This window comes from Gossypium arboreum, chromosome 8 (genome assembly GCF_025698485.1).
Source record: "Gossypium arboreum isolate Shixiya-1 chromosome 8, ASM2569848v2, whole genome shotgun sequence".
Lineage (NCBI taxonomy): Eukaryota > Viridiplantae > Streptophyta > Magnoliopsida > Malvales > Malvaceae > Gossypium > Gossypium arboreum.
The window spans coordinates 140,038,494-140,051,060 of NC_069077.1; the positions used below are offsets into that span (position 1 = coordinate 140,038,494).

Here is a 12,567-nt window from a genome sequence, read left to right on the forward strand (position 1 = left end):
TAAATTAGTTAAATCGAGACCATATTAACAAAATGTCTAAACTTCAAGAGATAAAGTTGTTATTATAGCAATCAAAATTGCATAAAATTGAAAACAATATTAATGTTGAGACTAATTATCCTTAATTTTTTTACTTTCGAGATTGAAAGAGATTAAATTATTTTGAATTTTTTTGAGAGATCAATATGCTCAATATTAAAATTAAGAGGGGCTGGAGAGGGTTTTGCCAATAGTAAATGAAACAAAATGATCCTATGCAAATCTCCCTTAACCAAATCCAAATCCAAATCCAAATCCAAATCCAAATGGACGATTCTCCTTCCATTTCGCGAAAAACCCGTTTTGCATTAACCACAGTTGTCTTCATTGCATTGTTCTTCTTCAGCATTGTTCTTTTCAGTAAACGCACGCTTGAGCCCTCCATTTCCGTTTACCAGGAATCTTTTTCAGTCACCACATCTCACATTCACTCTTTAGTTCCCCCTTTTCCCGACCCACCACCGCCTTCTCTGCCGCCACCGGCTGGCTCAGAGCCGCTGAACTTATCAACCCACCAAGACCCCATTCCTTCAATTTCTCAAACTGTTAAGCTTGACTCTTCTTCAAATGCCACAAGCGTGGATGATCCGTTCTCTGCCCCAAAGAAGCAGAACCCACCTGCTGGTAACGGAGCTGCTCCAGAGAAACGGAACCCACCACCGCCAAATAACGGAGTTGTTCGCAAGGGTGAAGTGAAGAAGAGGGAAACCTGTGATCTTTACACTGGGACTTGGGTGAGAGATGAAGAGTACCCAATTTACAAACCGGGTTCTTGCCCTTACGTTGACGAGGCTTTTGACTGTCATGGCAATGGAAGGAAAGATTATGATTACTTGAGATGGCGGTGGAAGCCTGATGGCTGTGATCTTCCTAGGTATGTGTTCATTTCCTTAAAATTACTGTGTATCAAAAGCAATTTCTCTTTACATTATACAAACTATTTATTGTAGTATAGATGCATCTAGTGAAAATGGTTCATTGCTTTTTGTGGTCTTCAAATGTGTTAAGTGATATTTTCAAGTAGTACAAGTTGCCTTGGGGATCAGGGAAGGGTCTGCAAATATTGGAATCTGAACCCCAAATCTATTGAATACCTCATCTTAAGAATGGTTGTATGAATCAAATGAACTAATAGTAAAATACTCTTGCTAAATTAATGACTTCGTTTACCTAATCTTGCTGATCTAATGTCATTGCAAATTTGTCTTATTAAAAATTGGGATGAAATTTTTAGTATATTTAGTTATATCTTAGGAAAACTTTTCTCTAAGGCCACACATGTGGAGGCCTAAGTGTATTGTTTGTCAATGATTTTAGTTAATCCCTAATTTCTGTGGCTCAAGTTGAATGTTTTGCAGAATTCCCTTTTAAAATTCTACAGTCAGTTGTATGTATAAATGAGTTATCGAGTATTAGAGTTATCGTAGGTCAATACTGGCTTGTAACGGGGTTAGCCTGAATTCTTTTTGTAGGGTTAAAAGCTATCATATTTGTTAGTCAAATTTTGTTTACTTTTTCTATGGTGAATTCTTCTTTCATTTTCAAATTCTTAGCAAGTTTTTACCTTTTCCTGTCGCATAATACTTTATATAATTATGTATTTCGTATTAAACTTCCTAGGTTATTTTTACATTTTTATGTAAAACTTATGGATTATTGTTATAACTAGTGTATTTTGTCAAGTACATCTTTGGTTCTTTTGGACTTGTAAAATGTTTCTATTACTTTTTTAGTAACAACAATATAGGTGGAAATACTCTCTTTTGTACCAGTTCGGTGATAATAATACTTCGAGGATGAGTTACTCTAGCTATCACTAGTGCTAGATTAGAACATTATGCTACATGAACTGTTTGCTTTGTCCTATTATACCTGCCAAGGCTGATACTTCTTTGGCATTATAACTGCAAATATGTATGAGACATGGATACTCAAGACTCACGTAAAAGGATTTCCGAAAGACATGAAATGCCCATGTTGGTTAGATACTCTTATTATAGACCCCTTCTCGAGTCCCTGTAACATATCAAGGGGCATTTCCTTGCTACTCCACTTAAGAACAAAATGTAATTTTGACTTTAGGAAGTTTTAGGAGAAAGCAATGTAGCAAGCTATATTGATCTAAGAGTGTGGAGAAGAGCAATATTCCTGGCAGCTTGCCCCCCAACCCGTGCATTTAAAATTCCCCCAAAGCTACGGATATTGTGTAAGAGTAGGAAAAGGCTAGACTTTGATAATTTTGGGCTCTAGAGATTTGGGCAGTCGTGGGAAAACAAAGGGGAAATCACTTGCATAGATAAACAGGAGGAAAGTCTTTCCTTTCAGCCTGTTTCGTTTATTTTGTGTTGGCATCAAACGGGGAAAGATGCTTAGTGCATGCAAATGCATATTTCTGGATTGTAGAATTGAGTATTTCAAAGCTCTAAATATGCTAATAACTCGGATTATAAGTGACCGAGGGTGAGTTATTGAATTTTGGACCTAAAGAAGAGGTTTATATTTTCTCATTTCATGCATTTTTGTAATATTAACTCGACTTGCTATCCTTGCTTAAGTTAAAGCACACTCTAATAGTTCATACAAGAACCTAAGAATACGATTAATACTTTCATCTTTAGTACTTTAAAAACTTTTAGTTCATCTTTGAAGCTATAAATACTGCAAATTGTTGATATCCTATTGCACTGAATTTCTGTTCTGTTTTGACAAGGCGGCCCTTTCACTTAACTCTATTGCTAATTAATGCCTGCTTAGCTGTGGTTTCTTTCTATTTAACCATATTTTTCCTCACATTTACTTCCCGATTGCAAGATATTTTTTTTAATTTACCAATTGAACTCAGGTTTAATGCTACGGACTTCTTGGAGAGACTAAGAGGTAAAAGACTGATGCTGGTTGGAGACTCAATGAACCGCAATCAGTTTGAGTCAATCTTATGCCTCCTCTTCAAAGGCCTTACCGATAAGAGCAAAATGTACGAGGTCAATGGCAACAAAGTATCAAAAGGAAGAGGGTACTTTTTATTCAAAATCAAGGTAACAAGATGCTTGCTATATTTCTTCATTACTTAGTTGAATGCATTCTTTTAATGGCTACATTTTTCCTTTTTACTTTCATTAATACGTTCTTTTAAAGACCACATTTTTCTATAGGAGTCCTCAAAATTGTCCATAATCTCTCGAATCTTTCATTAGGTTTCTTCATGTTTCATTAATTGGACAAGTGTTTTCTAAAGCATCTTTTTCAACGAACCTTTTATCTTCATCAAGCACTTAATCTTTTGAGTTGAGAGTATACAGTTTTATTCCAATAGCATATTGAGACCATGTATACATTATTTTATTTTTTATTTTGAAAAATAAACTAATTTCAAAAAAGAACTTCTACAAACAAATGAAACCAGAAAAAGGATTAAATGAAAAACAGCGGTTTGTGATTTCAAAACAATCTAAACTTCGAATTTTTTGCAGGACTATAACTGTACAGTGGAATTTGTAAGGTCTCATTTTCTTGTACGACAAGGTTCTCGCACTCTATCGTTAGATTTAATTGATAAGTCATCTCGTAAATGGAAGCGGGCTGATATTCTCATTTTCAATACCGCCCATTGGTGGGTTCATGGAAAGACTGCCCGAGGGTACTTTACAAATCTCACTACAATTATACTTCATACATGTTTTATTTTAATGCTACATTGACTAAGAGTTGCAATATCATAAGTCGAAAAATGAAAAGAAAAGTTACTTTTAGGGCGTGCTGTTGTACTTGGTAAGTGAAAAAGTGGGAGAGATGGATAAAAGAGAATGTAAAAGTTGAAAGAAAATGAAATTTGGGTGTGTTTGGTAGAAGAGAAAAGTAAGAGGGAAAAAATAGGAAAAATTCTCATTTTTTGTTACTATTAACAAAATTAAATCACTTAAAATCGAAAAAAAAAAAAAAAAAGATGGATGAAAATGAGAGTGTCTCAAGCCCTGTATATTTTCATGATAATCCTTCATTCTTGTTTTTCCATCTTACCTCAGTATGCTTTTATTTTCTTTTGTTTCATTTTTCAATCATAGCAAACAATGTGTGGAAAGAAATTTATTTTTTCTTTTCACTTTTCCATCTTTCTTACCAACATATCTGTTCTATCAAGCAAAGCCTTATGGAGAAATGACAAATATGATTAGTTGATACAGGAGAAATTACTACAAAGAAGGTGATTATCTTTATCCGAAATTTGATGCTATGGAAGCTTATCGAAGAGCTTTGAAGACCTGGGCAAAATGGATCGATGACAATATTAAACCCACAAAACAATTGGTCTTCTTTCGTGGATACTCTTCTGCTCATTTCAGGTATAATCGAAACACACTTTATTACCATTAGACTAGCTTCGATCTCATTCCTTTTAGTGATTAAAAAGCTAGACCGGTTAAACTAGGAACTGACTGTCTAACCCAGTATAGTATCTAAAACTGGTAGAGAACTGGTTTAACAGGCAAACCATTAGATAAAACCATTTATAAATTTTAAAATCCGTAATTTTGATCCTGGTTGATGAGATTTGAGCAATTAACCTCTTAATTTTATATTGAATATTGTAACATTAAGCTAAATGCATGTTTTTATTAGTTATTAACTATATTTAGATTACCTAGACTGTAAACCAGGGTTTGACCCTCGGCCCGATTTTCTTAAGCTTGATTCCATTGCGAAACACCCTTCCCTTTTAAGAAAATCCATATAGTGAAACGAGATTAATGCTATTCATTATTGAAATGAAAATCCATAAGTATCTTGTGTACCATTTGATAAAAAAGGTTTGTATTCAAAGAATTCCTGCATTTAACATGCAATTTTATATAATATATGCACTGCACGAGTGTATTGTATATACACACATATGCACATATAAGTATGTATATAGGATTAACTTGTGTTGGCTAATTAATTTCTGATCCTTGAAATAGAGGTGGAGATTGGAACTCAGGCGGAACTTGTCATGGGGAAACCGAACCAATTTTGAAGAGAGGTGCCTTTCTTGAAACCTATCCTCCAAAAATGAAAATAGTGGAAGAAGTGATTCGGGAAATGAAGTTTCCCGTGGCACTTTTAAACATAACAAGATTGACTAACTCTCGAAAGGATGGCCATCCGTCAATCTACCGCAAGGGATTGACAGAAGGGAAAAAAGTTTCTTCAAGGCATCAAGATTGCAGCCATTGGTGTCTTCCCGGAGTTCCCGATACCTGGAATGAGCTAATCTATGCCAATTTGTTTTTCAACGAACAATTTTCAAGAGGTAAAAATTAACTTCCAACATCTAGATTGGAGCTTTTTTATTAAGCAAAAGGGAGAGAACTAAGTAATTGTTGCAACACAAAAAATCAGCTCATGTTGGTAAAAATATCATAGAAGCCCTGTACTAAGAGTCAGATTGTATTTTGTTCCCTTTACTAAAAAATGGGCTAGTTAGTCCCTGTACATTAAATCAAAGAACATATTGGTCCTTTTTGTTAAGAATTTCATCCATTCCTACTGTTAAAAGCCGTTGTGATTGATGGAGTAATTAGACAGCTATACGTGGCATGTTATGTATATCTTATGTTGACATACATGGGCTAGTTTTTAAGAGTAAAAATGGATGAAATTTTTAATAGAATGACAAATTTATTTTTTGATACAAGGACTCTTTCGTCCATTTTTGGAATAGAGGAGGTAGAGTGCAATCAGCTTGCTAGTAGTACAAGAGTCTTCATGATATTTTTACTGTTCATATTCTACACTGTTTGCAACAGGATAAACTTGCACCAGTCTAGGAAGGACAATGAACAAATGTATAATACCCATTTCCGGAAATGAAACTGATGGGTAATATGGAAACTTTGTCCAGTTCGATAACCCGGGAGTACAGTTAGTTACTGGAATTTCAAACGAGTTACTCATGTTTTCCGTAGGAAGTGGTTGAGTGAAGAAAAATCCATGCATGATTGTCAAACACAATCCAGGTACAAAACCACAAGAGTAATATGAACACTTGTCAAATTTCTGTTCAAAATTCAATTAGTTGTAGCCAATTCCATGTACCATCTTTTAGTTGTAAACAATCAAACCTTATCTTTGAATGGAAAGCACATTTCACATCATTCATTATCTGCCGACCATTTGTTTAAGTAATTTTATATTTATTTAACATATGGTAATTTAATAGTTTTTGTGGTGAACGATATAATTAGGTCATGCCAAATACGGCTGAGTTTAGAGTTTAAGGTTTTAATATTTATTTATAATTAATTATTATGTTGATATGTTTAAATAAAGTTATTAGTGTTTATTTTCAAGTCCTTGCTATTTTTTTATTTTTTCAGTAACGATGTATTATGTTATTATTCATGAAATTTATATACCAACGATGCATCAAATATTTTCTCATTTTTAAATTTTGATTATACAGTTGAATATAAATATAAGCATGTTCAAAATATGATTTTTGTCATGTATTAAACTTAACTTGAAGGTTTGATATCTGTATTTTAATTTGACAAAACATTGGGTTACTTATTTAAAAAAATATGTGTTCTATTTAATATATGTATGGTTAACTAGAAGTAGAATCAACTGACTAATAAATTTAAATTGACTCCGCACATAGTGATTTGACATTAATAATTAATGGATTAAATTTTAATTTTGTGTAATTTTATACATTAAATTTTAATTTTATTTAATTTTATAAATCATTAACACAATTATTAATATAGTATTATTTTATATTTATATATTATATACATAAATAATTATATTTAATTAATATAAAAAATTAACGTATTTATTTCTTAAAATATACATAATTAAATTAAAATTAAAATTTATGTATTAAATTACACATTAAAATAAATTTAATATATAAATTTGATATTTATCTTAAAAGTGTAAAACATAAAATATGATAATTATTATAAAGAATTCACGTGACATAGATACTTTGTGGAAGAAGTAAATTTCACTCCTTTCTCACTTTTTCTTGTCAATGGCCATCTGTTTTCGTGCCAAAACGGGGAAGGGCTCTTTAAAGTAAATTCTCCCGTTTTTCTTCAACGATGAAAAATAGTATAATTTTAAATTTAATCCTTTTACTTTTTGAAATTTAAGAATTTAATCCTTTTGCTTTAATTTATTAGAATTTAGTCTTCATACTTCATGAAAACTGATAAGTTAGTCCATTGATTGGTAAACACGTGAATTTGAATTGCTAATATTTACTAATTTGTTGCATATGAATTGTTTGGACAGATAATTTTTACAATTATACATATATAAATTGTTGAACTGCTAAAATTTTAAGTTAACAATTCAATGTAAAAACTTAACAATTTTACCAAATTGGATTAATTTCTCAATTTTTAAAAGTGAAATGATAAAATTTATAATTAGATCAAAATATATATTATCAGAATAAAATACAAAAAAAGGGTCAAGATTCATACAAAATAAAATTATCTTGAAACTTATAAAATACAAAAATATATGTCAAATTGTGATTTTGATCCCTCTACTATGTCCAAAATTTGAGATTTAATTTCTATACTTTAGTTTGACATGATTAACTCTATTTTTTTAATGAAATTGTTTTATTAATGACATTATAAAAGTATCGTATCAAATCATATCAATTAAAAGTACAAAGATTAAATTTTAAAATTTGAGTATAATAAAGGGACCAAAACTAAATTTTACCTACGATATAAAAAAATGAAAAAAAAAAACGAATATGACAGGAAATGGCATATAAAAGCAAATGGCTGTGATTCTTATCCAGCATTAAACGTAAGTATTTGGATTACATGCAGAGGCAACAAGTAAAGCATATTACTATAAACTTTATTATTTCATATATTAAGTTAATATCATGGATTTACTTTGTTGCTTTGGCACATAGCCTTTATTCTCTTTTATTTTATGCCTTCAGTTGACTGTCTCCACACTTCACACAATTTTATATTATTATAATAATAATAACAAGAAGAATATGAAGAATATGATTTGGTTCACACCATCTTTGCTTCTTGATTTGGTTTTGAGATGGATAAAAATATGCTATAGGTCCTTGTACCATTCACAGTTTTGGAATTTAATCAATTTACTTTTATTTTCTAGGAATTTTGGAATTTAGTTGGATAGATAATGTGTTTACCTCTAGTGAGGTTAAAAATAATGGTGACTGTGAGATTAGAAATAACGGTGGGATATGTAATTGGGTTTAAATGCAACTTTATCGATGAAGTCAAAACAAAAAATGACTATTAAGAACGGTACTAAAATTGAAATAAATTCTCCATCTTAGTAATTTTACTCCCACCGGAGCATAAAACACTAGCCAAAATTGAGGGGTGTGGTGCAATTCAACTACCACACCGCAATTCACCACAAGAGTAAAAAGGGAGTTGCTTCACCGTTTAAAAGGCATATACCCTATTGATTCCATCTCACCATGGGTCAAATCGTATCAAAAGGGAGCCTTAATCTCTCTACTTTTTTCGAATTTTAAAATTTGGTTCAAATTGTTAATATCGTTAAATTTATTGATAGGATATTTTGAAATAAAAAATATTTATTTATTAGAAATGTAATTAAAAGGCTTGAATTTAATAAAATAATTTTAACAATATTAACTGTTTGACGTGAATTTCGAAATACAAAAATAGATACTTAAATTTGTAGGAATAAAAGTATAAAGATTAATTTCCAAATTTACAAAGAATATTGACATATTTTAACCTTTGAGATAATATGCTTTCTTTCTCCAATATTGATTCTATCATCTAAACTTTTAATAGCCTTTGATTAAGTTTGTATCATGAGTCAATTGAGCGTCAATTCAATTAAGAAATGACAAAAGAGACCGTTCATTTTACAAAATACTGATATCACTATAATGACACTTTTGTATTTTCATATCACCTTCTTTGCTTCTTTATTGGGATTTTGAGATAACATGTTTGTATTTTCATATTGTTTAAGCCTTTAATTGAGCCAATGTCATAAATTCACAAAGCATCAATTCAATTAGAAAATGACAAAAAACCCTTCATTTTACGAAGTAATAATTTTGTCTTTTTATATTTTCTATAAATTAATAAAAATTCATCAATAGAAAAATTTGAATAAAAAATACTATAAATGTTTTCTTTTTTGTGAATTACAATAACAGGGCAAAGCCCGAACAACCAACGCAATTTGTACGACTCGAACCTAGGCCACACCTGGGGTAATAAACTTTAATATTTGATCCAATATTTTATTTAATCTTTAATAAATATAATATTTGTCCCATCACTTTTATTAAAAAATTCAAATTAATGAAGTAATTTTATTTTTTTATCTAGTTTCTTCTTTGGCCACCAAGTCCAATAAAGTCTAACCAAGAGAATAAGTCAAACAAGCCGAAATTAACAAAAATGGAGTTAATTCACCAAACATCATCAAACTATCATTTATATGCCAAATTGATCCTTAAATCTCAAAACATTTTAATTAAGTCCTCAAATATTAGAAATTTAGTATTTTACCAATTAATCATTCTATTAGCCTAAACCTCGTTTTAAGTGTTAAATACCAATTTGAATTTGAGGTTGAGTATTTTTTAAACACGTGAATCATATCTAATTCTAATCCGAGTTGAGTAATAAATTTGACATCTGAAATAAATTTTATCAAAAGAAAAGGATAAAAGTACCATGGAAGCTCTTATAATATGAGTTAGGTTGTATTTTTGTCTCATTTACTCAAAAAATAGGTAAATAAGTCATTATACGTTACATTAAAGAGCAAACTAGTCATTTCTGTTAAAATTTTCATCCATATCTATTGTTAAAAACCGACGTGGTTGATGAAATAATCAAACAGTTACACATGACAACGTGCCATTGTACCTTAAATTGACCTACATAGACCAATTTTTAAAAGTAAAATTAGATAAAAAATTTAACAAATGGACTAATGCGCTTTTGAATCTAACGTACAGAGATGAATTTACCCAATTTTTAACTAGAGAAAATAAAATATAATCCGACTTATAGTATAAAAACTTTTACAATATTTTTAACATACGAGAATACTCTCGTGTGTGATGGTGATATTAGGTTCCATACGATGTTTTTCTACATCTATTTTGAAAATTATTGGGGAATAAAATCATGGGTCAGATTCGTTGATAAATTAAGATTAAGATCGAAGACCTTTTCTGGTGAATATACATTATTATCACACGGTAGCTTCTTAGAGTCTAAAGTGGTTGCACCAGTTGTAACGAATAGAATCTAACTCCAGAAAAGAATTTGCTTTTTCAACCAACAAAAATATAATAAATAAAAATATTCTAACTATTTATCCTTTTTTTTCCTCAAAAATCTGCAACTTGGATTGTCGGCTAAATATATATATATATATATATAAATGAATAAAAGTCCTATTCATGTGAGTAAGAATGTTGCGGGTGGAGAAAAATGTGATTTCGATATGATAAGAATTTATAATGAGATTAATATTAAAAAAAATATATAGATTAAAGAGTAAATCAGTTCTTTTGTTAAAAATTTCATCTATTTTTATTGGTAAGTATTGATGCGACTAATGGAGAAACAAAATAGTGACACTTGGTGCGTTGTGTATACCCTATACTAACATGGAGGGATTAATTCAAGCACGATGGATTAGATTTTTTAAAGGAAGAAATGGAGTAATTTTTTTATTAAAAAGTGAAATGGATGGAATTTATGGCATAGGGGGATTAATTAAGTGAATTATTGTCATTTAGGGTTAATTATATCATAACGTTTTCAAACCTTGATCTTGGTTTTAAGTTAGTTTTTAAACTTTAAAACGTTTTGATCGAGCTCTTGAAATATCAATGTTATACCCATTAAGTATTATTTATAGCTCAGCTATCATATGATGTAATACATTTTTAAAACAAGCAATTCAATATAAACAACTTTGATCTAACATTGTTTTCGGGTTAGAATTTAACACCTAAGTTGATAGTTAGGCTAATAAGAAGATTTGCTAAAATAATATTAGAACTTGAAAAACCCAATTAAAATATATTGATGTTTGGGACCTATTTATAATTTAGCATAGTTTTGGACTTTGGAGACCCTTGATGCAACTAACCCTATTATTTAAAGTGAGGAGAGAAAGAGGCTTAAATGCAACATTAGCTCTCCAACCATTTTTTTCTACTTAATACCCTTTTTATTATCAAATAGTTAAACTATTAATTTTATTTCATTTTACCCTAAAATATAATACCGGCCAATAAAAGCACAACACATGTCGAATTCTCAGTAGATGTCATATATTATTTAGTAAAATAAAAAAAAATTGATACTAACAAGTGTTGAACGTAATAATAAGGCACATTATACTTCTAATAAGAGAATGCGGGTTTGAACTTTGGATATAATATTGTTGAAAGAAACAATCATAAATCTCGAAAACGGACCGTAAAACAAACATGAATAACATAAATAAAAAATAAACTTGATAATTTAGATACCACTTTTAATAAAAATAAATAAATATTAAAAAAAACAATATGACTTGAGAATCAATTTTATATTTAAGCAGAAAAAGAACATATATATAGATTCATTTTCTTTTATTTTTTTATAACCCACACTTTATTATTTATATTACACTAATAATTCTCAAAACAAAAACAAAAAGGCTTGGATCAACATAAAACAAATAAACAAAAGTACAAACATATATTAAATCGAGTGAAATTATAAAATTTTAAGAGATTAAAATGTAATTTTAATAAATAATAATTTAAATTTTATTATTTTAAATAAATTAAATAACTTTTTTTTACATTTGAAGAGACAAATTATAATTTTGTACTTTTATTATTTCTAAAAGAACTCAATTGAATTGAAAATTTTCATTTTTAAACTAGGGTAAGTCGAAATTTTTTGAGGAGAGCGGAAATAAATTGTATATGTTCTATTATTAGTTTAAAATTTTATAAACTATAAAATTGAATTGAATATTTTTATCATTTTAAAGACTAAAGTACAATTTTATCATTACTTAATTTAAAATTTTATAAACTATAAAAAGTCTAAATGAAAAATTTTACATTTTGAGGGGATCGGAGCCTGTCCTAGGGGGATTAGTTGGGGCCCACCCCTTTTTAAATGAAAAAACTTTCATTCGTATCCTTTATAATTTATAAAATTTTAGATTAGTAATAATAAATTTACACTTTATTTCTCTCAAAAAGATAAAATTTTGATTTAATTTTTAAAATTATAAAATATAAATTATTAAAATAACAAAATTATATTTTTATTATCATAAAAATATACTATTTAATTTTTACCCTCTATTTCAAACCTTATTTAAATTTTTACCCTCTATTTCAAACCTTATAATCGGACTCAACTCTAAATGTCTTGATTCGATTTATTTGAGGAAGAGTAATATTCAGATAAAGTCGTTCCGAAATAAATTTAAAAAACAATTAATTAGTTTTTAAAA

The 12,567-nt window shown here is 29.3% G+C and overlaps 1 protein-coding gene across 6 annotated transcripts; it reads left to right on the forward strand.

Annotated features, from left to right (window-relative positions):
- Positions 1 to 191: 191 nt before the first annotated feature.
- On the forward strand, positions 192 to 6,170 carry LOC108467517 (protein trichome birefringence-like 5). Of its 6 annotated transcripts, none has more exons than XM_053031404.1 (7): positions 192 to 913; positions 2,882 to 3,074; positions 3,510 to 3,676; positions 4,221 to 4,379; positions 4,995 to 5,056; positions 5,197 to 5,326; positions 5,440 to 6,170. In XM_053031404.1, the coding sequence occupies exons 1-6, from the start codon at positions 237 to 239 to the stop codon at positions 5,280 to 5,282; spliced, it is 1,344 nt and encodes a 447-aa protein (XP_052887364.1). In that variant the 5' UTR covers positions 192 to 236; the 3' UTR covers positions 5,283 to 5,326; positions 5,440 to 6,170. The 6 variants fall into 6 exon arrangements, with proteins under 6 accessions (XP_052887364.1, XP_052887363.1, XP_017623645.2 ...); XM_053031403.1 differs by having other exon boundaries at positions 5,823 to 6,170; XM_017768156.2 differs by having other exon boundaries at positions 4,995 to 5,326.
- The last annotated feature ends 6,397 nt before the right edge of the window (positions 6,171 to 12,567 follow it).

Bases quoted from the DNA above. Each gene is read 5' to 3' on its own strand.
- LOC108467517 (XM_017768156.2), top strand. From the start codon at position 237: ATGAAACAAAATGATCCTATGCAAATCTCCCTTAACCAAATCCAAATC. The intron at 914-2,881 runs GTATGTGTTCAT...AATTGAACTCAG, and splicing joins GATGGCTGTGATCTTCCTAG to GTTTAATGCTACGGACTTCT. The intron at 3,677-4,220 runs GTACTTTACAAA...TAGTTGATACAG, and splicing joins CATGGAAAGACTGCCCGAGG to GAGAAATTACTACAAAGAAG.